The sequence below is a fragment of the Bombina bombina genome, chromosome 6, assembly GCF_027579735.1.
Source record: "Bombina bombina isolate aBomBom1 chromosome 6, aBomBom1.pri, whole genome shotgun sequence".
In the NCBI taxonomy this organism is placed as follows: domain Eukaryota; kingdom Metazoa; phylum Chordata; class Amphibia; order Anura; family Bombinatoridae; genus Bombina; species Bombina bombina.
Window position 1 is genome coordinate 1,093,882,424 of NC_069504.1, and position 27,355 is coordinate 1,093,909,778.

The 27,355-nt window shown below is 38.5% G+C and overlaps 1 protein-coding gene across 3 annotated transcripts in view; it reads right to left on the reverse strand.

Moving 5' to 3' along the window:
- Nucleotides 1–27,355, reverse strand: part of WNT7B (Wnt family member 7B) — a 246,008-nt gene that overhangs the window by 8,051 nt on the left and 210,602 nt on the right. For all 3 annotated transcript variants that reach the window (XM_053719011.1, XM_053719009.1, XM_053719010.1), the window contains one exon: nt 26,906–27,177. In XM_053719011.1, the coding sequence (XP_053574986.1) occupies nt 26,906–27,177 (272 nt within the window). The remainder of the gene's footprint in view (nt 1–26,905; nt 27,178–27,355) is intronic.

Here is a 27,355-nt window from a genome sequence, read left to right on the forward strand (position 1 = left end):
GCCTTGGGCCACTTAAATACAATACAGAAGCATGGCCAAGCTATAAATATGGCACAGTCTAAACAAATTAACCTAAATCCTGCAGTATGCTATATCCAGAGGATCAAAAATCACTGAGTTGGGCACATTAGCGTATATATAGATATGACAAAACATAACACATAGTATTATAAACATGTTATCAGTGTAATTATAAGCAGGCACATAAAGAGAGAGTATGCTGTATCTAGTGGAGCAAAAATCACTGAGTTGGGCACATTAGCTTATATGTAGACATGACAAAACATAATACATAGTATTATGAACATTTTAGAGAGTATATACTGTTGTAAATAAAATTAACAATCTTCAACTGTAAAAACTTTGTGTATACTTAACAGCTAAACTAAACGGCAAAACTAGTGTCCAATACTTATCATAAGTGAGCAGGAGAGACCAAGGAGTATAGCTAGACAGTTTTCTAGTATGAAATATAATAGGAGAGTTCAGGAGAGTTCAAGGGTGCAGCGACACAAAATCTCACCAGCTGTTTGGCCTCAACCTACACCCTCTCGCCAATTTTGATAGTGTCCTGTGTCGTACGGAGAGAAATCCGTCCGCACTGAGTGCTCCAAGCTCCGCAATATGACCCTGGAAATTGCCAACTCCGAGGCCAATGGCGGCCCTGTGTAGGTCTTTTCTGTTTCGGCGATAAGCAGATAGAGTTCCGTGAGCGGCAGGGTAACTACATGAGTGGCGTCTTCAGCTGTAGGTAACAATCCCCCTTTGCAGCTACCGGACATAGCAAGAGTCATCTGTTGCGCTGAACTAGATCGGCTTCTCATCATTGGTGGCACGCAGGTAGAAGTTGAGTTGTCTAAGGGCGTTGGGCATCTAGCATGGGAAATTTTGTTCTCGGGTTCCCTCCAGGGCAGGTAAGTCAATGTAATCTCGGGTTGCGCTCACAACACAGCCTCCCCAGGAGGCGAGGAGCGCCGGGGCCCCAAAGCGCCACCACCCCCAGGAGCGGCCATACCAGCAGGCACGTGGGAACCATGGGCCTCAAGTTTGTTAGCTGTTTGGTGGGGCGGTAGGTTAAATAAGCAATCAAACATGCCACTACACCCATCCAGAAAGAGGTACATCTCCTCTAATATCTGATCTCCAGACTTCATGAATGCCAATTGTAGAAAACAGCCCACTTAAGGAGAACACAGTAGCGGTAGGCCCAAGATGGCTGACTATGGAACTGCGTGTCAGCGGTATACACTTCAGAATCGCCAGTTCTCATCAATATAGTGTAGATCTCGTAAGGATTAGGTGCACCGGACTCCCATGTCAACCAGTCTTCATTTAGGGACCAATATGCGAGCTGGAGCGGCCTCTATAATTACACTTTATATGTAGAATTGTTGGAGCTCCTGAAATGTGCGACTGCACTGCTTCGCTGTTGGCTCCGCCTGTCTGCTATTTTTGAACAAAGGGGATCCCAGAGAAAATTTTACAACCATTTATGCCATAATTGCACAAGCTGTTTGTAAATAATTTCAGTGAGAAACCGAAAGTTTGTGAAAAAGTGAACGCTTTTTTGTATTTGATCGCATTTGGCGGTGAAATGGTGGCATGAAATATACCAAAATTGGCCTAGATCAATACTTTGGGATGTCTTCTAAAAAAAAATATATACATGTCAAGGGATATTCAGGGATTCCTGAAAGATATCAGTGTCCCAATGTAACTAGCGCTAATCTTGAATAAAATGGTTTGGAAATAGCAAAGTGCTACTTGTATTTATGGCCCTATAACTTGTAAAAAAAGCAAAGAACATGTAAATATTGGGTATTTCTAAACTCAGGACAAAATTTAGAAAATATTTAGCATGGGTGTTTTTTGGTGGTTGTAGATGTGTAACAGATTTTGGGGGTCAAAGTTAGAAAAAGTGTGTTTTTTCCACTTTTTTCTCATATTTTATAATTTTTTTTATAATAAATTATAAGATATGATGAAAATAATGGTATCTTTGGAAAGTCCATTTAATGGCGAGAAAAACGGTATATAATATGTGTGGGTACAGTAAATGAGCAAGAGGAAAATTACAGCTAAACACAAACACCGCAAAAATGTAAAAATAGCCTTGGTCCCAAACGGACAGAAAATGGAAAAGTGCTCTGGTCACTAAGGGGTTAATAGGACCGTGGAATCTGTTGGCGCTCTGCAAATTACTGTTAATTATATTAACACTGCTGCCATTGAATTCTAAAGACACATGCACGCTCCTAAGCTCCTTTCAGCCTACCTAGGGTTAATCTTACACAAAGGATACTAAAAGAACAAAGCACATTTGATAATAAAAGTCAAATAGAAACTTGTTTAAAATGACATGCTCTGTAAGAATCATAAATGTTTAATTTTGACTTTACTGTCCCTTTAATGTCTTTGGTCTTGCCAAATGCTAATGTTAAGATGCTCAAATTCTTGTCTACCTTTACAAGGTGAAAAAGGACAGAATGACATTTACATCTAGAACTATGCATCATGTAAAATATTCAATATAATCATGTAATTTTTTAAGAATAGTGTTCACCTTAATATTTTACATATATAAGGTACCTATAAAAATATATTTAAAACCATGAAGAGAGATAGTGTATATTAACTAAACAAAGCAGACAGATATATATACAGGTGGCCCTCATTTTACAACGGTTCAATTTACACCGTTTCAGAATAGCAACCTTTTTTTTCCCAGTCATGTGACTCCTATTGAAACGCATTGAGAAGCAGTGCATTTGTTAAAATAGCCAGTAGGTGGAGCTGTCCGCTTGTGTTGCAGCAAAGCCAAGCAAGCTGAAATTAATCAGTTTAACCAGACCTGAGCTATCGAGCAGATCTCAAAGGAACAAGATCTTCCTGTCTATAAATCAGTCCAGATTTGAATGCATAGAAAGAACTGTTTGCAGAAAAATGCAAGTGAAGTCTGTGTTGTGTGATTATTTTATTAGGTTTATAATGCTATTTAGCAAATGTTTTTGTTCATTTAACTTAGTTTAATTATATATTCTGTGTTGTGTGATTATTTTATTAGGTTTATAATGCTGTTTAGCATTTAAAAAGGTTACGGAATCGTTTTTTTCCAAGAGCCATTACTCTGCTAAATAATAACTTTTAAAAATCTCTCTTATGCTCATAGCCTTTTTTAATTTTTATCCTTCTGATGATTAGATCTTTTTATTATAATGAAGAAAGTGCTAAATTAATGGTTTTAATTTAATTTATTGATTATCCTGTTAATGGTTCTTTTTCACCTCACTTTATATTCACATAACACATATAATATAAAATACACATATGATTCATATAAAACACTCATGATTCACATCATATATATCAGTGTTTTTCAACCAGTGTGCCGTGGCACACTAGTGTGCCGTGAGAGATCCTCAGGTGTGCCACGGCAGACTGACAACAGTGTGACATATTTTTTAAACTTTGCTTGTTTTTTCTCCCAGTGCAGGGGTAGTTTGTAGGAGGCATGGCATAACAGCACAATATATACAGTATGTGTGTGTTTGTGTGTATGTGTATATATATATGCTGTATTAGGCTACAATGTGTGATTTTTTTTAAAATTTTGGGATGGTGGTGTGCCACAGGATTTTTTAATGTAAAAAAGTGTGCCACGGCAAAAAAAAGGTTAAAAATCACTGATATATATAATGCAAATGTACACATATGTGTGCAAGATGACTAATTTTTTATTACATTTTTTTACACATATATATACTTTTTTGTATGGAACTGATTTTTTTTGCACTTGCACTTTATTACACTTGCATTTTACTTACTTTTGTGGTATAGAAATTTTTTGCACAATTCACTTGAATTTTTTGCTATTTATTAGTTTTACCATTATAGTGCTATCTGTGTATAGGATTGGTTAGATTTTCAAATATAATTTCGTTGTCTCTGTTTTCCTACTTTGTACCATGACAATAAAACAAATCTAATCTAATCTAATCTTAAAGTCTTCATTTCAAAGCTTTAAAAATAATGTATTAGGTGTTACTTATGACAATTTTGAGAGGGGCCTGGAACCTATCTCCCTCACTTCCCATTGACTCACATTATAAAGTAGGTTTCAATTTACAACAGTTTCAGTTTACAACCATTCCTTCTGGAACCTAACCCCGGCGTAAACTGAGGGCTACCTGTATATATGAAAATTAAATTGCTTAGTAAACATTGGTAAAAGAAATGCTTCTGTACCTGTAGAGTCTAAGTAGATCACGGTTGAAACACGCGTGTAAACGTGATAGACTAGGATATACATTGACAGCAAAATATTAGGGGGATAGAGGGGTGTGTTCCCTACACTACAGAAATATGAGTACGAATGGCGGAGGGATGGGGCCCTACACTACGGAAAGTCATTTTGAAAGAAGAGGGAGGATGGGGCCCAATACTACAAAAAAGGAGATCTTGGAGGGGGAGGGGGCCCTGCGCTACAGAAAAATACATTAAATTTAGGGGAGGGATAAAGATCTGTTTAGGGGGATTAGGGAGGTGGAAGGGTGAGGAGGGAACCCTACATTACAGAAATGTATTTTTTTTAAAAAATATTTAAAAAGAAAGAAAGAAATGCCCTAAACTGCATACTGACAGACTGTCTGCCAGTGCCTAAAATGGAGGTGACCAGTGTGTGGTGGTTTCAGGTAGGGATCAGGGGTGGAAGGTGTCAGATGGGAGAGTAATCTCTACACTAGAACATATATTAACTTTACAAGCTATATAATTAACCCCTTCCCTGCTGGGAATTTCAGAAATATTGTGCACAGCTGCAATTAGAAGCCTTCTAACAAAGCCATGCATGTCTGCTATTTCTAAACACAAGGGATTCCAAGAGAAGCTTTTACAGCCATTTGTCTTATGACTGCAGTAGTTGTGTGTAAATAGTTTCAGTGAGAAACCCACATTCCCACTAGTTTAAAATCATATATAGTTTTCATAGGTAAATAATAAAAAAAACACAGACTCTATTTCTGTTTAAACTGAGTGATAGCAAAAATACTGAAAATTCTCAGGCACTTTGGGCTCATTTTCTAGAGCATGTAATTTCCTCACTATTGTCCCTACAAATCTATGTATTTATCCCCTTTGTAGTAAAGTACCTCACGGTACTACTGGCCATGAGCAGAATCTTCTGCTGGGCCAATCACCAATGCTAGTTGGAGCTAAAATGTACTGCAATATATTATGAATGAGAATGAGGGTGTGCAGCTCCAGCCCAGAAGAGCTGTCTACAAACTGATATTTCAGTATCTTGAGCACTTCAGCTCATGTGATTATTGTTCAAGAAAAGTGATATTTTCCTGATTCAGATATAGGGGCCGATTTATTAAAGTCTGGCAGACATGATACGCTGTAGCGTATCATGTCAGCCAGACATTGCTGAATGCCGATAGCATATGGTGTCGGCATTTAGCATTGCACAAGCAGTTCTAGTGAACTGCTTGTGCAATGCCGCCCCCTGCAGATTCGAGGCCAATCGGCTGATAGCAGGGGGTGTCAATCAACCCGATCGTATAGGATCGGGCGGATTGATGTCCGCAGCCTCAAAGGTAGAGGACCAGTAAGGACAGCTGCTTCATAACTGCTGTTTCCGGCGAGCCTGAAGGCTTGCACAGAAACAGGGGCATCAGGGGCCATTCGGCCCTTGATAAATCGGCTCAATAGAGTATAATGTCCAGTTTAATGCTTTCCACCTGTCAAGAAAATCATTATGCATATACACACAGATACAAACACACAAAAGCATGCACACACATACTCATACACAAACATGCACACACATACTCATACACAAACATGCACACACATACTCATACACAAACATGCACACACATACTCATACACAAACATGCACACACATACTCATACACAAACATGCACACACACATACACATATACACGCACACACATATACACACACAAACATGCACACACATACTCATACACAAACATGCACACACACATACACAAATACACATATACACGCACACACATATACACACACAAACATGCACACACATACTCATACACAAACATGCACACACATACTCATACACAAACATGCACACACACATACACAAATACACATATACACGCACACACATATACACACACAAACATGCACACACATATACACACACAAACATGCACACACATATACACACACAAACATGCACAAAGGCATCCACAAACAAAAAACACACACACACACATATACTCACACACAGAAACACAGAAACAGGCAGTCACACAAACACACATCCAGGCAATCACACATACAAACACACATATGCACACACACACACAAGCATTCACACACAAGCATTCACACACATACAAAAATGTACGCAGGCATTCACAAACACAGACACATCAACACACATATGCACACACAAACACGCACGCACGCACGCAGGCATTCACTCACACACAAACACGTAGGAATTCACACACAGACACACACATATATACACACACACAAACACGCACACAGGCATACACACACAAACACGTAAGTAGGAATTCACACAGAAACACGTAGGAATTTACAAACACATATGCACACACAAACACTCACCCAGGCATTCACACACAAACTCTGCTGCACTGTCAAACGGGGGTCTCCACTTCAGCCACACTCCTAGGTATGACAATAGACAAGGAGGTGGTGTTGGTATTTTACTTTCGTCTCGTTGCACCTTTCAACAAATACAGCCCTTCTCTTCCCTCACATTTTCTTCATTCGAAACACACATGATTTACTTATTCTCTCCCCTCTCTATACGCATTGCTGTCATATACCGCCCCCCTGGCTCTGCAACCCTATTTCTAGATCACTTTGCCAACTGGCTACCTTACTTCCTTTCCTCGGATAACCCTGCCCTCATTCTCTGTGACTTCAACCTCCCTGTTGATAATCCCTCTGCCTCCTCTGCAAAACAACTTCTGCAACTCACTTCCTCTCTCAGCCTGTCACAATGGACTGACTCTCCCACTCACAAAGGTGGTCACTCCCTTGATCTGATTTTCAGTTATCGATGCACTATCTCAAACTTCAAAAACTCACCTTTTCCTCTTTCTGGCCACCACCTCCTCACTTGTACCATCACCTCCCTCCCTACAACTCTCCCTCCTTCTAACCCTCACATTAAACTTCACAGAAGAATCAAGTCATTAGATCAGCAACAGCTTGCTAGCTCTCTCGAACCTCTTCTCTCTTCCATCCCCTCCTTTTCCTATCCTGATGAATCCATCTGCCACTATAACTCCACCCCTACATCAGTCCTTGATAACCTGGCCCCACCTACCATAGCTCAGAAAACATACACTTATCCTCAGCCCTGGCATACTCCTCTGACACGGTACCTACGCAGATGTTCCCGTACTACTGAGTGACACTGGAGGAAATCTCTGACTTTCTTCACTATAAGTTCATCTTGAACTCCTACTATTCTGCCCTTAATCTATATATGCAACATTACTTCTCTACTCTTTCTTCAAACCCAAAACGTCTGTTCTCCACATTCAATACTCTTCTCCGCCCACCCCCACCTCCCACCACAACTTTTCTCTCAGCCCAAGATTTTGCCAGCTACTTCAACAACAAAATCGACTCCATCAGAAATGAAATCAGCTCTCAACATACAACATACTACCGGTCTCCCACCCCCTCAAAAGCTTACAATCATCCAAAACCCACATAGCAATAAATTTAGCTCTTTTGCCCCTGTTACAGAGGATGAAATTTCTGCCCTTATACTATCCTCTCACCTCACTACCTGTCCCCTCGACCCCATCCCCTCACAACTAATCCCCTCCCTCTCTTCTACCCTTACCCCTATACTCACACACATCTTCAACCTCTCCCTCAGCACTGCTATAGTTCCCACATCTTTTAAGCATGCATTAGTCACACCTATCCTCAAAAAACCTTCTCTCGATCCAACCTCCCCATCCAACTACCGCCCTATTTCCCTACTACCTCTTGCCTCAAAACATCTTGAAAAGCTAGTATATGCTCGTCTATCCCATTTCCTTACATTAAACTCCCTCCTTGACCCATTGCAATCTGGATTTCTCCCCCTTCACTCAACAGAGACAGCAATTGTTAAGGTTACCAACGACCTACTTACAGCAAAATCAAAAGGCTACTTCTCTCTACTTATCCTCCTTGATCTGTCTGCAGCCTTTGATACTGTCGACCACCCTCTTTTGCTCCATACCCTCCAATCCTTCGGCATCTGTGACACAGCTCTCTGTTTCTCTTCCTATCTGTCTAACCGTAACTTTAGTGTAGCCTTCTCTGGGGTATCCTCTGCCCCGTTACCTTTTTCTGTTGGGGTACCGCAAGGCTCTGTCCTCGGTCCCCTTCTCTTCTCAATCTATACGTCCTCACTAGGTTCCTTAATAAAATCCCACGGGTTTCATTATCATTTGTATGCGGATGATACTCAAATCTAACTTTCTGCACCAGAACTATCTCCTTCCTTGCTAACCCGTGTCACTAACTGTCTCTCTCATATCTAATCTTGGATGTCCTCTCACTACCTCAAGCTAAATCTCTCCAAAACTGAGCTCCTTATTTTCCCCCCTTCTTCCAAAATCTCCACCCCCCATGTCTCTATAACCGTTGACGACTCCATCATTACCCCAACCTCACATGCCCAATGTCTTGGGCTCACACTTGACTCAGATCTTTCTTTCACTCCTCACATTCAGTCCTTGGCTAAAGCCTGCCGCTTTCACCTTAAAAACATTGCTAAAATTAGACATTTCCTTACACAAGACACATCAAAGATTTTAATCCACTCTCTCATCCTTTCCCGCCTCGATTACTGCAAATCTATCCTCTCTGGTCTCCCTATCTGCTGCCTAGCTCCTTTACAATCCATAATGAATGCCTCTGCCAGGCTCATCTTCCTTGCACGTCGCTCTTCATCTGCCGCACTTCTCTGCCAATCCCTTCACTGGCTTCCTCTTGCCTCCAGGATTAAACACAAAATTCTCACTCTGACACACAAAGTCCTCAATTGTACTTCTCCCTCTACATCTCAGACCTTGTCTCCAGATACTCTCCCTCCGGCCCCCTTCGCTCCGCTCATGATCTCCTACTCTCCTCCTCTCTTGTTACCTCCTCACATTCCCATCTACAAGATTTCTCAAGACTGACTCCCATCTTATGGAACTCTCTGCCTCGCTCCACAAGAATATCCCCTAGTTTTAAAAGCTGCAAGTGCTCCCTGAAGACTCTACTATTCAGGGACGCTTACAACCTACACTAAACTTCCTATCTCCACTGCTATCCCCTAAAACCCCATAGCATGTAAGCCTATGAGCCCAGCTGTTTGTAGTTCACCTTCAAAATAGCCAACTACAACAGTGCAACTCTCGGCAGGACCCTCTCTCCCCATTTGATCCCTGTAATCGTTTTTTATATACCACCCATGTTCATAGCGCTGCGGAACCTGTTGGCGCTCTACAAATACCTGATGATAATAATAATTTACACACAGATATACACAGATATACACACACACACAAACATGCATGCAGGCATTCACATACACACAGACACACACATACACACAAACACGCACGCAGGCATTCACACACACACACACAAACACGCACGCAGGCATTCACATACACACACAAACACGTAAGTAGGAATTCACACACAAACACTTAGGAATTTACACACACATATGCACACACAAACACGCACGCAGGCATTCACACACAAACACGTAGGAATTTACACACATATATACACACACACACAAACATGCACGCACGCAGGCATTCACATACACACAGACACACACATACACACACACACAAACACGCACTCAGACATTCACACACACACAAACACGTTGGAATTCACACACAGACACACGCATATACATATACACACACACAAACACACACGTAGGCATTCACATACACACAGACACACACAGCTGTTTGTAGTTCACCTTCAAAATAGCCAACTACAACAGTGCAACTCTCGGCAGGACCCTCTCTCCCCATTTGATCCCTGTAATCGTTTTTTATATACCACCCATGTTCATAGCGCTGCGGAACCTGTTGGCGCTCTACAAATACCTGATGATAATAATAATTTACACACAGATATACACAGATATACACACACACACAAACATGCATGCAGGCATTCACATACACACAGACACACACATACACACAAACACGCACGCAGGCATTCACACACACACACACAAACACGCACGCAGGCATTCACATACACACACAAACACGTAAGTAGGAATTCACACACAAACACTTAGGAATTTACACACACATATGCACACACAAACACGCACGCAGGCATTCACACACAAACACGTAGGAATTTACACACATATATACACACACACACAAACATGCACGCACGCAGGCATTCACATACACACAGACACACACATACACACACACACAAACACGCACTCAGACATTCACACACACACAAACACGTTGGAATTCACACACAGACACACGCATATACATATACACACACACAAACACACACGTAGGCATTCACATACACACAGACACACACACGAAAGTAGGAATTCACACACAGACACACGCAGGCATTCACACACACATACACACAAACATGCATGCAGGCATTCACATACACACAGACACACACATACACACAAATGCACACAGGCATTCACACACACACACAAACACGCACGCAGGCATTCACATACACACACAAACACGTAAGTAGGAATTCACACACAAACACTTAGGAATTTACACACACATATGCACACACAAACACGCACGCAGGCATTCACACACAAAGACGTAGGAATTTACACACATATATACACACACACAAACACGCACGCACGCATTCACATACACACAGACACACACATACACACACACACAAACAAGCACGCAGACATTCACACACACACAAACACGTAGGAATTCACACACAGACACAAGCATATTGTACCCTATTGTATCAATGCAATGTTTTGTGATCCCAGGACATACTTGAAAACGAGAGAAATCTCAATGTATCCTTCCTGGTAAAATATTTTATAAATAAATAAATAAATAAATATACATATACACACACACAAACACGTAGGAATTCACACACAGACACACGCATATACATATACACACACACAAACACACACGTAGGCATTCACATACACACAGACACACACACGTAAGTAGGAATTCACACACAGACACACGCAGGCATTCACACACACATACACACAAACATGCATGCAGGCATTCACATACACACAGACACACACATACACACAAACGCACACAGGCATTCACACACACACACAAACACGCACGCAGGCATTCACATACACACACAAACACGTAAGTAGGAATTCACACACAAACACTTAGGAATTTACACACACATATGCACACCCAAACACGCACGCAGGCATTCACACACAAACACGTAGGAATTTACACACATATATACACACACACAAACACGCAGGCATTCACATATACACAGACACACACATACACACACACACAAACACGTACGCAGACATTCACACACACACAAACACCTAGGAATTCACACACAGACACACACATATACATATACACACACACAAACAAACACACACACAGGCATTCACATACACACAGACACACACATGTAAGTAGGAATTCGCACACAAACACTTAGGAATTTACACACACATATGCACACACAAACACGCACGCAGGCATTCACACACAAACACGTAGGAATTTACACACATATATATACACACACACAAACACGCACGCAGGCATTCACATACACACAGACACACACATATACACATACACACAAACACGCACGCAGACATTCATACACACACAAACACGTAGGAATTCACACACAGACACACGCATATACATATACACACACACAAACACACACGTAGGCATTCACATACACACAGACACACACACGTAAGTAGGAATTCACACACAGACACACGCAGGCATTCACACACACATACACACAAACATGCATGCAGGCATTCACATACACACAGAAACACACATACACACAAACGCACACAGGCATTCACACACACACACAAACACGCACGCAGGCATTCACATACACACACAAACACGTAAGTAGGAATTCACACACAAACACTTAGGAATTTACACACACATATGCACACACAAACACGCACGCAGGCATTCACACACAAACACGTAGGAATTTACACACATATATACACACACACAAACACGCACGCACGCAGGCATTCACATACACACAGACACACACATACACACACACACAAACACGCACGCAGACATTCACACACACACAAACACGTAGGAATTCACACACAGACACAAGCATATACATATACACACACACAAACACGTAGGAATTCACACACAGACACACGCATATACATATACACACACACAAACACACACGTAGGCATTCACATACACAAAGACACACACACGTAAGTAGGAATTCACACACAGACACACGCAGGCATTCACACACACATACACACAAACATGCATGCAGGCATTCACATACACACAGACACACACATACACACAAACGCACACAGGCATTCACACACACACACAAACACGCACGCAGGCATTCACATACACACACAAACAGGTAAGTAGGAATTCACACACAAACACTTAGGAATTTACACACACATATGCACACACAAACACGCACGCAGGCATTCACACACAAACACGTAGGAATTTACACACATATACACACACACACAAACACGCAGGTATTCACATACACACAGACACACACACACACACACAAACACGCACGCAGACATTCACACACACACAAACACCTAGGAATTCACACACAGACACACACATATACATATACACACACACAAACACACACACAGGCATTCACATACACACAGACACACACACGTAAGTAGGAATTCGCACACAAACACTTAGGAATTTACACACACATATGCACACACAAACACGCACGCAGGCATTCACACACAAACACGTAGGAATTTACACACATATATATACACACACAAACACGCACGCAGGCATTCACATACACACAGACACACACATACACACACACACAAACACGCACGCAGACATTCATACTCACACAAACACGTAGGAATTCACACACAGACACACACATATACATATACACAAAAACACACGTAAGCATTCACATGCACACAGATACACACACACGTAAGTAGGAATTCACACACAGACACACGCAGGCATTCACACACACAGAGACACACATACACACGTAAGTAGGAATTCACACACAAACACATTTCTATGAAAGTAATCAATAATATATTCCTAATATTTGTGAATATACCATTTGCCCTGGGGCTGATGGGGACAATTTTTCCTCAAACAAATACTTCTAGAGGTTCTGAGCGCTACGGCAATAGCTCAGCCTCTGTATGTTTTGGGTTCCTGTTCTTTTATTGGGGAAATTTACACATTCTTGGAGCAGATGTTGGCAGCAATTGAATCTCCATCAACTTTGCTGCGCAGACATAAAAATAACAGCCTTCTGTAAGGCATCAATCAACAATGTTATGGGCTCAACCCTCATGCAATAAAAATGACATCTATGTATGGAATCCTTTCCGGGATTGGTTCCTGTGTACTCTACATTATAATTACCATATATCTTCCTCTCCCAAACACCTATTAGAACGACATGCTGAATGATAGCACCACAATTATTAAGAGTCTACTATGTATCTCTACAATGCTTCTGCAGATGTGAGTTGTTATCCTGTTGTTAGATCAGAACATCTGGACCTACAGATTTACTATGGTCAAGACAAAGAAACAAAATAAAGGGACAGTAAGGTTGTTATATAAATTAGTTAAAGGGATATGAAAGTGAAAAAATATTGTTTCATTAAAGGGACAGTCTAGTCAGAATTAAACTGTCATGATTCAGATAGAGGATGTAATTTTAAGCAGCTTTCCAAGTTACTTGTATCATCAAATTTGCTTTGTTCTCTTGGTATTCTTAGTTGAAAGATAAACCTAGCTAGGCTCATATGCTAATTCCGAAGTCATTGAAAGCTGCCTCTTATCTGAATGAATTTGACAGCTTTTCACAGAGGGTGTTAGTTCATGTGTGATATACAGCTAACATTGTGCTCACGCCTGTTGAATTATTTATGAGACAGCACTGATTGGCTAAAATACAAGTCTTTCAAAAACACTAAAATAAGGGGGCAGTCTGCAGAGGCTTAGCTACAAGGTAATCACAGAGGTAAAAAGTATATTAATATAACCGTGTTGGTTATGCAAAACTGGTGAATGGGCAATAAGGGGATTATCTATATTTAGAATTAGCATATGAGCCTATCTAGGTTTAGCTTTCAACAAAAAATTCCATGAGAACAAAGCTAATTTGATGATAATAGTACATTGGAAAGTTGTTTAAAATTGCATGTCCTGTTTGAATCATAAAAGTTAAATTTTAACTAGACTGTCCCTTTAAGGATGTCATCTTTGGAAATAAAATATTTTCTTATAAAAGGAAGCTTTGTTTTCAACAATCAGTAGAATTGGATCTTCTTAAAGGGACAGTAAAGTCAAAATTAAACTTTCATGATATAGATAGAGCAGGCAATTTTAAACAACTTTCCAATTTACTTCTGTTTATTTTTGCTTAGTTCTTTTGGTTGTAGAATAAAACTAGGTAGGCTTGTGAGAGCTCAGGAGTGTGCACGTGTCTTTAGTACTCCTAGGGCAGCAGTGTTTTGCAACATTGTATAACAAAGCTACAAATAATGTTGCAAAACGCTGCTGCCCTAGAGTACTAAAGACACGTGCACACTCCTGAACTCTCACGAGCCTACCTAGTTTTACTCTGTAATGAAAGATACCATGAGAACGAAACAAATTGCAAAGTTGTTTAAAATTGCGTGCTCTATCCTAATCATGAGTTTTATTTTGACTAAACTGTCCCTTTAACAATATCTTTCAGATGCCACTGTTTGAGCATTGTCACTTTTGCAATATTTTATAATCCTTTAATGATGCTTAGTACAAAAACTTGCAATACACTTTAATTATTTATATTTAATTATTTATATTTACTTTTTTTTAAGGTAGGGAAATTGTAATTTTAATATAAAGTTAGGTGTTCGTTAGGTTTAGGGGTTACTAGTTTAAATTAGTTTATTTTGTTGTGGGGGGCTTTCGATTTAGGGGTTAATAATTTTATTTTAGCATATTTTGTTGTGGGGGGCTTGCGGTTTAGGGGTTAATAGGTTTATTAGAGCGGCGGTGTGGGCGGACGGCAGATTAGGGGTTAATAATATTTAAATAGTGTTTTTGATGCGGGAGGGCAGCGGTTTAGGGGTTAATAACTTTAGTATAGTGGTGATGATGTCGGGGAGCGGCGGAATAGGGGTTAATACAATTTTTTATTGGCGGCGATGTCGGGAGCGGCAGATTAGGGGTTAATAAATTTATTATAGTGTTTTTGATGCGAGAGGGCCTCGGTTTAGGGGTTAATAGGTAGTTTATGGGTGTTTAGTGCACTTCGTAACACTTTAGTTATGAGTTTTATGCTACAGCTTTGTAGTGTAAAACTTATAACTACTGACTTTAGATGGGGGTACAGATCTTGTCATTTTAGGCTGTAACGCCCACTTTTTAGCCTCACCGCAAAACTTGTAATACCGGCGCTATGGGAATCCCATTAAAAAATATAATTTTTACGTGTGCGGGACTGACGTTGCGGTACAGGCTAAAAGGTGTGCGGTACACCTATACCGACAAGACTTGTAATAGCTGCGGTGTTGTTTTTAACGCTGAAAATGCCATATTTTCAGCGTTAAAAGCCGCAACGCAAAACTTGTAATCTAGCTGTATATAACGTAACTTTTGTTGCGTTCGCTAATTTCTCTATAGCGATCAAAACTCGTAATCTAGCTTTTACTTATTTATAGGCATCTGGGGAACAAAAAATAAAAGTATGCCCTGACAAGAATTATATTTATTTAGACCAATACTATGATATATTTAATTAGATAAGAGCAGAATTCCAGGGTGGGGGTAGTCTCCCCTTGTTTGCCTATGGACACATGATATAATATCTCTTTAATGACATTAATAAATCAGAGCGTGATGCAATTGTTTCCCTACAATGCCCTTTTAACCTATTGATTTCCACCAGATTTCTGCCTAAGCAATGGCAATAGTAAGAGCACATGGGATATCATCAGGCACTGGTGGGTTAAAAAGTGAGATAACATCTACTTAACTTGGGTCTAATGGCTATAGAGGTGTAAATGTTGATCAGCACTTTTTGTCATTAGCAGTTATTATAATTTAAAGGTTCACCAATTATTTTAGTTAAAGGGACATTAAACACTGAGATTGACACAAAATGATTTATTATGTATGCTCATCAATTCTATTAGTTAAAGGGATATTACACACTTAGAGATCTTAATATAAAATGTAATTAAAAACAGTAAAACAAATTTGCTAAATATGTGCATTATTCCTCCCCCCCCCCTTTTTCTAGTCATTTATTTCTAAAAATTTGAGTTTTCTAATTATGAGAATTGGGGGTGCACATTCTAACCCTGATATATATCTGTTCCGAACTAGCTTTAGCAGAAGATATCAGATAAACTGCAAAACAATGCAGCTGTTGCTAACATAATGACTGTGGTTGGCTGTGCCTACGTCAGTAACAAGTCTGGATTATCTCCTCCCAGTAAGGCAAGTAGTCGGTGGAGTTTCAACGACCAAAGCAAAAGCAGCAAAGAAGGTGTTAAATTGTTATGAAAATGTTTACACTTGGCTGATGTTATTCTATAGCAAATCATCAGAAATGTCTTGTTTTTGCATTGACTACAAAGAAAAAGTAAGTGATGGCAGATAAAGAATATGATAGGCAGATTTTAACATGTGTTTCCTATAACTCCCTATTTCACAGGCTGATATCTATACACAAAAATGTATGCTGTGGTTTTAATTGTATGTGTCATCCATTTTTCTCAAAAGAACAAATGAAAAGGATTGAAGTCACAAAGCACATTCCTACAGGATCTTCTCCAGCCTGATAAAAAGGTTTGTGTGCATCATACATTGTCTTTATGCCTTTATGTAAAGCTAAAGTGAATGAGGCTATTCCGTTTGTCACACGTGTGACTTATCTACGCACTATGCTTGGTACAAATGACCGTATGCTGATTAACTTGACCATGAAGCTGTTTACTGCCTGAGTCTAGTAAGGTTTTTTTTTTTACACAGATATATTATTTTGATGCTCTCTAAAGGGTTTGGATTTTTTTTTTATACTAGGAATCAAATGATAAATTTGTCAGACTGGTGGTGTGTTCTGAGCCAATTTGATCACTGCTACTAAGATATATTCTTACCATCCTCTGTGGAAACAGAGAGGTTAAAATAAATTAAAGGGATATGAAACCCCAAAAAATTATTTTGTGATTCAGACAGAGCATAACATTTTAAGAAAGTTTCCAATTTACTTCTATTATCAAATTTGCTTTGTTACCATGGTATTCTGTGTGGAAGAGACACCTAGGTAGCATCTGGAGCACTATACGGCAGGAAATGGTGCTGCCATCTAGTGCTCTAGCAAATGGATAACATTGTTGCAAAACTACTGCCATATAGTGCTCCAGAAATGGGCTGGCTCCTAAGCATACGTCCCTGCTTTTCAACAAAAGATACCAAGCAAAAGAAGAAAAATTGATAATAGAAGTATATTAGAAAGTTGTTTAAAATTCTATGCTCTATCTAATTCATGAAAGAAATATTTTGGGTTTCATATCCCTTTAAACCCTCTAGTGGGAATATGTGCACTATGAGCAAATAATGGGGGGATTTAATATACGTACTGTATTGCTGTGTACTTTCTAGGTGAGACTGCATTCAGTTAACTTCCCGTGGGGGTGGAGCAGACGTATCACGTGTCATGCTCGGTGAACGCTCTTAGGCCGCTTCACCTGGTTTGAAGGAGGCCTAAATCCTACCCCACGCCACAATCCCCTTGACCCGGAGGTATCCCCTAAGCTTGTCGGGCGCTGGGGCATGTGAGCCGCCCCATAGCGGAGGAATTTCATCAGAACCAACATTGGCTATTCGGCAATAGCCGTCATAGGAGCCAGTGGAGCATAGAGGGACAGGCACACGCTCCGGTACCCATACATGTGGATCTCATATGAGGTAAATCCCCTTGCCATGCAGACGGACCCCTGCGTTTCAACACCAGTACCACCAGAAGCAGTGACCCGGCTGGTGTGTAAATGAAGCAATACCTGCTAGAGTGCTGGCTGGTAGTAGGCTGCAGTAAATTGCCCCGTGTTTCCTGAGCTAAAGATTCTGGAGGGATCCGGATCAGCGGCTTGGGCTCTGTGGCAGTCAAGAAGAAATCCCTACCAGTATCCGGGCAGTCCTTGCCAGGCGTTGTTGGTCTGTACACTTCTGCACAATACAGAGGGTCGGCTGCCACGGTTTGCAAGTATTCATTACTTCCTGTGTATATAAGTCTGCTGAAAAACCTCTGAGCCTTAAAGAAAGAAAAGAGGCAATTCTTTTCAAATGCATTTTCTGTTTGTTTGCTGGAAATACTTATATCATCCTGGGTCCCTGAACTTGCTATTAACCAGGCTGCCTAAAAAGATCTCAAAGATCGGAATTGGAAAGCTGTATATGATTGGGGCAATCTGTGCACAGAGGTCTTTTCTTACAGGAGGTTATTAAAAAGTAGTGACTTTATCATATGAGGGACTGCTTTCCCTGTGCTTTCCCTGTGTGGGCTTATACCTTTCCACCAACTGTCCAGCTTTTTTTGCTACTTGGGTCCAAGTGATATAATTGGTATTTTCCCTATATGCTAGGAGTAACCCAATATCTACCTCAGTGGCTTAATTCCTATTTATGTGTCTGGGACATTTATAAAAGTTCTACTGTGTTATTTTGACCCACTACCATCTTCAAATTATATATATTCAGTTATTGTGTGAATTTTCTCTGTCTTATTAGAATCAGTATTGCAGTTTCTCGCTCCTTATAATCTAAGGGTTAAAAATGTATAGGAATACTCTTGTTTAAGATAACATATTATCTTTTTTTTTGACTGTTTAGCTGTTAGAACGCTCTGTGTTGGTCATCTTAAACCATAAGTAAATTTCTCCTTTGCTTTTTGCTAGCTATACTGGCTCTTAAATTAAACCACATTTATTGTGTAAGATAAAAAAAACCCAAAAAGAACACACCTCTCATTTATCATCTTGATAAGTGCCTTTTGTTTTTTGGCCCATAGAGCTTTTCAATTTATTGTTTTTTCACTTATATTGTAAAATGTTAAAGTGTGAAGTTACATATATATATATATATATATATATATATATATATATATATATATATATATATATATATATATATATATATATATAGTTTTTTATGGAAAGATATGTCACTCAGGTGAAGTCTAACTCACCCAGAATGCCGGTAAAATTGGAAGATAAGAAATTAAAAATTACTGATATAAGTTTAGAATCTACCCCTGAAATGTCTTCTCCAATGAAGGATTCACAATCCCTTATGTTACAATTATCTGACCCCCCCCCCCCAATTTGACTCAATAAAAAAAGAACTTACTAATATAAACACAGAACTGGTTTCTACAGTATATCTAATGAGGTGAAACTATTTACTACTAGAATCTCAGAAGATGAGAATAGGATCTCTGATCTTGAGGATTTAGTTACCACTCAAGAAAATCTCATCCAAAAGCAAGAATTCAAAATCAATATTATTCAAACTAAACTAGAGGACCTAGAAGACCGTTCTAGGCGCAATAACATTAGAGTAGTTGGTCTCCCAGAAAATTCAGAGAATAAAGATGTAATTAAATTTACATCTTTAACCCTTCCCCAGGCTCTAGGTTTCCCTAGTCAGAAGCTCCCCATAGCTATTGAAAGAGCCACAGGATTGGCCACATTAAACATACTATTGAGACCTTATCTAGAAGTAGAATGCTAATTTTCAAGGTTTTTAATTTCCAAGATAAAATAGAGTTGATGAAATTGTATAGAAAAGCTAACCCCTTGACTATTTATAATAACAAAATATTATTGTTCCAAGATTTTTCAAGCGAAACCACAGCAAAAAGGTAGGAAATGTCTCCTTTCTGCTCCCAACTACTTGACAAGGGATTAAAAGTTCGGATGATTTATCCGGCTCAAATTATCTTGGATCATAATGGTAAAAGGATTTCTCTAAATAATATAAAAGAAGCACAAGAATTTATGCAAACAAATTAAGAGCATTGGTTTATTTTCCAATTGTTTAGTAATTCTAAGTTATAGAATTAATCGTATCCCAGTGTAGGGATATAAAAGCGCGCTGAGTTAAGACAGTAAAATGTCAGAAAAAATGAACTTATGAGTCTAATGAAACGGGTCTACCGTATCAGCTTTGGGATGTGTCCATGTAATAATGTTAGATTGAAGGGATGGGGATATCCTTCTTGTTCCGTGTAATAGGTCAGGCTGCTCCTCTTGATCCTAGAGAGTGTAGGAAAGCTGTTGGAATACAAAGGGTAGAGAGAGGGCGCCACAATAGCGTGATACCGTCTGGAAATGCAGGTATAGATGAAAGTAAGTAATGTGCTTACCAGAAAATATGGCACTGTGCTATGACCAGTGCGTGAAAGCTTGCTAGCACTTAACAGTGGCTAGTACACTGTGGAAATCAAGCTCCAAAAGTTCTTTTCCCGGTTCCAGATTGATATACACCTCCTGGTGACTGGACTTCAATTATTAAAAAAGGTAAACTTTTGTGTGTTGTTCTATTGGTGTTGGAGTAGCACAACACAGACAACTTCATAAATAAAATAGCTTTATTGTTATGACGCGCTTCTCAACCCCAACTGGGTCGTTTCATCAGATAAAAAGCGAATGCAATCATTTGTAATTGTTAACAATTTATACACATTGTATATTTAAAAAGGAAGTTGTCATAAGTTGTTTGGTCCAATAGGAATACATTTGTGTGGAATCATCTGTAGAAACCAATTCAGGCTCCCAGCTGTTACAAATTGGAAGTTAAAAAAGGTTTTTAAAGTTAAAAAGAAACATCTATATACATAGGAATCTGTGTTCTTGACAATATTTGTTGCATTGTAAAATAAAAAAGTATAAACACACTCTATACTCACTGAAAATTGACATGCATGTAATCTCACTTGATAATCTATTGTAGTAAACTTAGTCTTCTATAAAAAAAGATGAAGTTTTATTTGGTTACAAAAGTGAATAAAAAAACAAGTATATATATATATGTGTAAACAAATTGTGTAAAAATATTTCTTTATTTGGAGTATATAGTTTATAGATTGTTGGTCAATAATCGGTTATCTTTACCCAGGGTTTTTATTAATAATATCATTCCCGTTTATTTGATCACTATCTGGATTAAAACATTTTTTTATCCTGTTACTGCCTAAGTGATCCGAACTGTAACGATTAGAACTAAAGGACTACCTATTGTTAAGCTAATGTTGTCTTAAATGTCTATCGGCTTGGTGTGACTGCTGATCTAGGATTTGACCTGAAAAGTGGAAATATGATCTGTATAGTGTCAATTTCGTCATATGTTGCTAAACAGTTGAGATAAATTTCTCGTTGGTTACACTGTTACCATAGTATAATTGTATATACCATCATAGATGGAAGTAATTAATTTGCTAAATGTTTGCGCATGAAAGACCTATACAATAAAAATATAGTAGTGAACCGGACCCTACTCAGTAAAACATCTAGTATTGGATTTGTCCCTAAGACGTGTGACTGTATAAAGAAATTATTTCACTATCGGAAAAAATGAAAAAATAAATAATTTCTGGCTCGTCGAAAGAATTGTTTTTAATGGTGTGTGTAACCGGTCTTTCGACGAGCCAGAAATTATTTATTTTTTCATTTTTTCCGATAGTGAAATAATTTCTTTATACAGTCACACGTCTTAGGGACAAATCCAATACTAGATGTTTTACTGAGTAGGGTCCGGTTCACTACTATATTTTTATTGTATAGGTCTTTCATGCGCAAACATTTAGCAAATTAATTACTTCCATCTATGATGGTATATACAATTATACTACGGTAACAGTGTAACCAACGAGAAATTTATCTCAACTGTTTAGCAACATATGACGAAATTGACACTATACAGATCATATTTCCACTTTTCAGGTCAAATCCTAGATCAGCAGTCACACCAAGCCGATAGACATTTAAGGCAACATTAGCTTAACAATAGGTAGTCCTTTAGTTCTAATCGTTACAGTTCGGATCACTTAGGTAGTAACAGGATAAAAAAATGTTTTAATCCAGATAGTGATCAAATAAATGGGAATGATATTATTAATAAAAACCCTGGGTAAAGATAACCGATTATTGACCAACAATCTATAAACTATATACTCCAAATAAAGAAATATTTTTACACAATTTGTTTACACATATATATATACTTGTTTTTTGATTCACTCTTGTAACCAAATAAAACTTCATCTTTTTTATAGAAGACTAAGTTTACTACAATAGATTATCAAGTGAGATTATATGCATGTCAATTTTCAGTGAGTATAGAGTGTGTTTATACTTTTTTATTTTACAATGCAACAAATATTGTCAAGAACACAGATTCCTATGTATATAGATGTTTCTTTTTAACTTTGAAAACCTTTTTTAACTTCCAATTTGTAACAGCTGGGAGCCTGAATTGGTTTCTACAGATGATTCCACACAAATGTATTCCTATTGGACCAAACAACTTATGACAACTTCCTTTTTAAATATACAATGTGTATAAATTGTTAACAATTACAAATGATTGCATTCGCTTTTTATCTGATGAAACGACCCAGTTGGGGTTGAGAAACGCGTCATAACAATAAAGCTATTTTATTTATGAAGTTGTCTGTGTTGTGCTACTCCAACACCAATAGAACAACACACAAAAGTTTACCATTTTTAATAATTGAAGTCCAGTCACCAGGAGGTGTATATCAATCTGGAACCGGGAAAATAACTTTTGGAGCTTGATTTCCACAGTGTACTAGCCACTGTTAAGTGCTAGCAAGCTTTCACGCACTGGTCATAGCACAGTGCCATATTTTCTGGTAAGCACATTACTTACTTTCATCTATACCTGCATTTCCAGACGGTATCACGCTATTGTGGTGCCCTCTCTCTACCCTTTGTATTCTAAGTTATAGAATGTTTTTCAACTATGTGGATTACTGTGGTAAAAAGAAGATTCCAATGTATTCCTTGTCTTCCTATGGTATATTTCTTGGGTTTTTTTTAAAATGTTCTCCTGCCTCCCTCTCTTCCCTCCCTTCTCTGGCCCTTCCAGTTGTTGGCCTATTTGCTATTTTTAAGCGATTTTTATGATATTAGATAATTTGAACATTCTCTCCTGGAATGTAGGCGGCAAACTAATAATCAACTAACTTTCTAAATATAAACCAGACATCGTTTTATTGCAAGAAACCCATCTTAAGGAATCTGAAATTAGCAAACTTAAATCTAGATGGGTGGGTGAAGTTATTGCAGCTCCCAGTGTGAGAAGGAAATGTGGTGTCGCTTTTTTAATTCATAAAAAATTGGAATATAGTGTTATAATTACAGAAATTGACCCGGATTGCCAGATTTATATATATATATATATATATATATATATATATATATATATATATATATATACTGTATTACACTGAATGAGTCACTTGATGTTACTCAAATTTTTAAAGAAAACACAAAATTGCGATGCATTTAAAGCTGCTTGCAATACAACTAAGAAAAGGTGCATTCAATTTCCCCTTTCTACATTCTATGTGAAAATAATGATATTAAAAATAATAGTAATAATAATACTATTAATAATAGCTTCTCTCTAAATTCTTTCCAAAATCAAATATACTGTGTATCACTCAAGTTGTGTCTGTCAGAATGGTCTGCAATGCACTGGAAGCTAAAGGGTAAACAGTGTATTAAATAGATATAATATATATAAATGCTGTCTTCCTTTTTGCCTCCCACACCCTTTCTGCTGTGTTTGTAAATTGTTCCTGTGGCTCTCCCAATTGGTTTAATCTGTTTTCTACATAATATTTCCATCATTAGTAACAGTAAAACATGATCGTCTTTGGCAGATAGCGGAGCTATAACAACATGGACCGATGAAAGTTGTATTTCGCTGACACTGCTTGGCTTTGCGCCAGTCTTATTACATTTTACTCTTTCACGGCTGTTTGGTAATTATAGAGATTGGTGACCAGTGGCAATTCTAGAATATGCTGATGAGTGCTATGCATCCTGAAACCCTAAAGGTGCTATAGACTCCTTCAGCATGAAGAGAGGGGAAAAGAGGATCTAAAAAACAATAAGATAGGAAAAGGTAGCAGTAGACTTGGCATCCCAAGAGTACCTCCTGCATCCTTGATATTTAAAGGGAAATGAAACCCAAATTGTTTTCTTTCATGATTCATATAGAGAAGTGGCCTTAAGCACCAGCTGCGGGTCCATATGCGGCCCTCAAGATAGTTAAATCTGGCCCTCCCTTGTTTATTAGGTAAATCATTCATTCGGGGCCAACAATTTATTTTAGGGTTCTTAGAGGTGTAACAAGTTGATGTTCAATACAGGCACTCAAAAGATAAATATAAAGACAAACATGCAAACATCCCACTATGCAATGCTTAGATAAATGTCACCTTTTTACGCAGTTTGAGAATGCTCACTTTACTTCACAAGATAAAGATACACAACTGTGCTTGTCTATTGAGGGCTACAACTCCCATCATGCACTATTTCATTAGTAAATATCACTTCCTGTTCCTAGTATATCCAGTTCCAGAGCTCTCAATCTGTTCAAGCGGCCCCCATGGGAGAAGAACACTTGGCCAGTGGCCTCAGATACAATGAGCTTGATACCCCTGATATAGAGCATACAATTTTGAACAACTTTACTGCTATTATCAAAGTTGCTTCATTCTCTTGGTGTCCTTTGTAGAAGGAACAACAATGCACTACACTACACTATACTACCATGAACTACTGAACATATCAATGAGCCAATGAGAAGAAGCATAGATGTACAGCCACCAATCAGAAACTAGCTTGCATAAGTGCATTGCTGCTCCTGAGCCTAAATAGGTATAATATTCAACAAAGGATACCAAGGGAATGTAGCAAATTAGATCATAGAAGTTGCCTAAAAGTGCATGTTTTAAATCATGAAAATTTAATTTACTATCCCTTTAACGTTGTTGTCAATATTTGAAACACCCAAATTGTATGACACATGACCTCCCATGATGTTGAAAAATAAAAAAAGGTCTAATATAATCTGACATTTTACAACTGGTAAAGAAAATTGGCAGTCAATTAAATTTTGCCTGTACTGTCACATTTGAACAGTGCATTAATCAGAATACATTGAACTTTAATTTTTTGAATTACCCACAGCTATATTATAGTAAAAATTGGGGATAGCACATTTTACAGTATATAAATTTCTAGCTCAGATATTAGACTTGAGGGTACAAAAGAAGGAAGAAGAGGGACCTCCCCCACAGAGCTTATAATCTTCAGATACTCAGCAGATTTTCTAAAATAAAGTTGCAGCCAAAGTGGCATATGGGATAATATTGAAATTATGCTTATTCCAGACATTCTTGAAGTCTCCCACTTTGGTGGACATGTAAGGGATATGGTTAAATTATGGTCATTAACCTCTTGGATGCCAGAGAAAGACAGAAACATTACAAAAGCACCAAAATGACACTCTTACTAATTTGCACTGCTATAAGAAAATGATAAGCACAACACCTTGCAGTTATACGTGGACAAACATATTTTTGTACTTTTGGGATTTTTTTGGACATAGGGGTTTTCAAGGTGATTTTACACCCTTAATAACTGACTGCACCCCAAATTCTTACAGGAGTACATATTAAATTTGCTACGTACATGGGTTCTACATGCAAATATTTGCTTTATGTTGGCTGAGGTTATACTTTCTTTGGACTAAACATTTATTAGAGTTGTGAAATATTTTTTTGCCTCAATGTATTGGTGCCTTTCCTGTATTTGCTTTTATTATCTTTGATGAGAATACCGGACATCACAGAAGATATGTACCAGGTACCCCTGCCATTTTTGGTGCTAGATTCATAATGTTAAGAGTCTAGACTACATTTTCTACTCTGCCCCAGAAAGGCTAGAGTGCATTCAATGGAATGCAGAACCCTGACCCTTCTAGATATGGCATTGTGATTGTTTGATATGAGCAGGAGATTGGTTATAGGTGTACTTAATTGGTCACAGCAAAGAACGTAAAATAAACAGCATTCATTAGGATTTTTTAAGAGGTGTTTCTTAGGCCTGCAAAACAAATTATATTTTTTATAAGAAAAAAATTCATTTTCAATTATTTTAAAACATTTATTTTGTGTACAGGTCTTTTGCAATGCAGTAAATAATTGCTGCTGCATAAATAAACACATGACTTTTAAGTCCCTTTAAATTCAGGCAGTCTGTTGTGACACACGTAATATGTATAGAGATACCACATAACACGGTATAGGCGGCAATATATTCTATGTCCTTGTTATTTCTTAATTGTTGCAAAAACATTTTAGATTGAATTTTGAGCTCTAAGTAAGTTTTCTTAAATATTAGACGCAAAGTGTCACCAATTTGTAATGAGCCTGTCTATCAAGTCTAATCTAGAATACCTTTCTTCCGGCCTCATTGTTGTGCAAGTTCATCAGCCTCCTCGCATTCTTTTTGATTTCTCTGGCATCAACAAACCTCCTTGAGAATTCGATTCCATACTTGATGTCCGCAGAACAACCTCCCCACTTCCATCCTTCCTCTTGGTTGTAGTAGCCCTGCTTCTCCCGGTCACAGCCACAGTTACTCAAGTTGCCCTGACTGCAGGCCGATGTCACCGCATGTGCTACACCTGCTGCGGTAATGGCGTATGTAAATGCTGCTTCCCTGCTACCTGTGGAAAAATAGCACTGTGTGAATAAATCTGAGAATATTGCACCATACACTAAAAGCTTCTACCAAATCAGCAACATAACCAGAGTCTAATGAATGAACTACAATAATTTACATCCAGAACACAATCATAAGGGATGATAATAAGGGTCACATACTGGTCTCCATATGTGCAGACC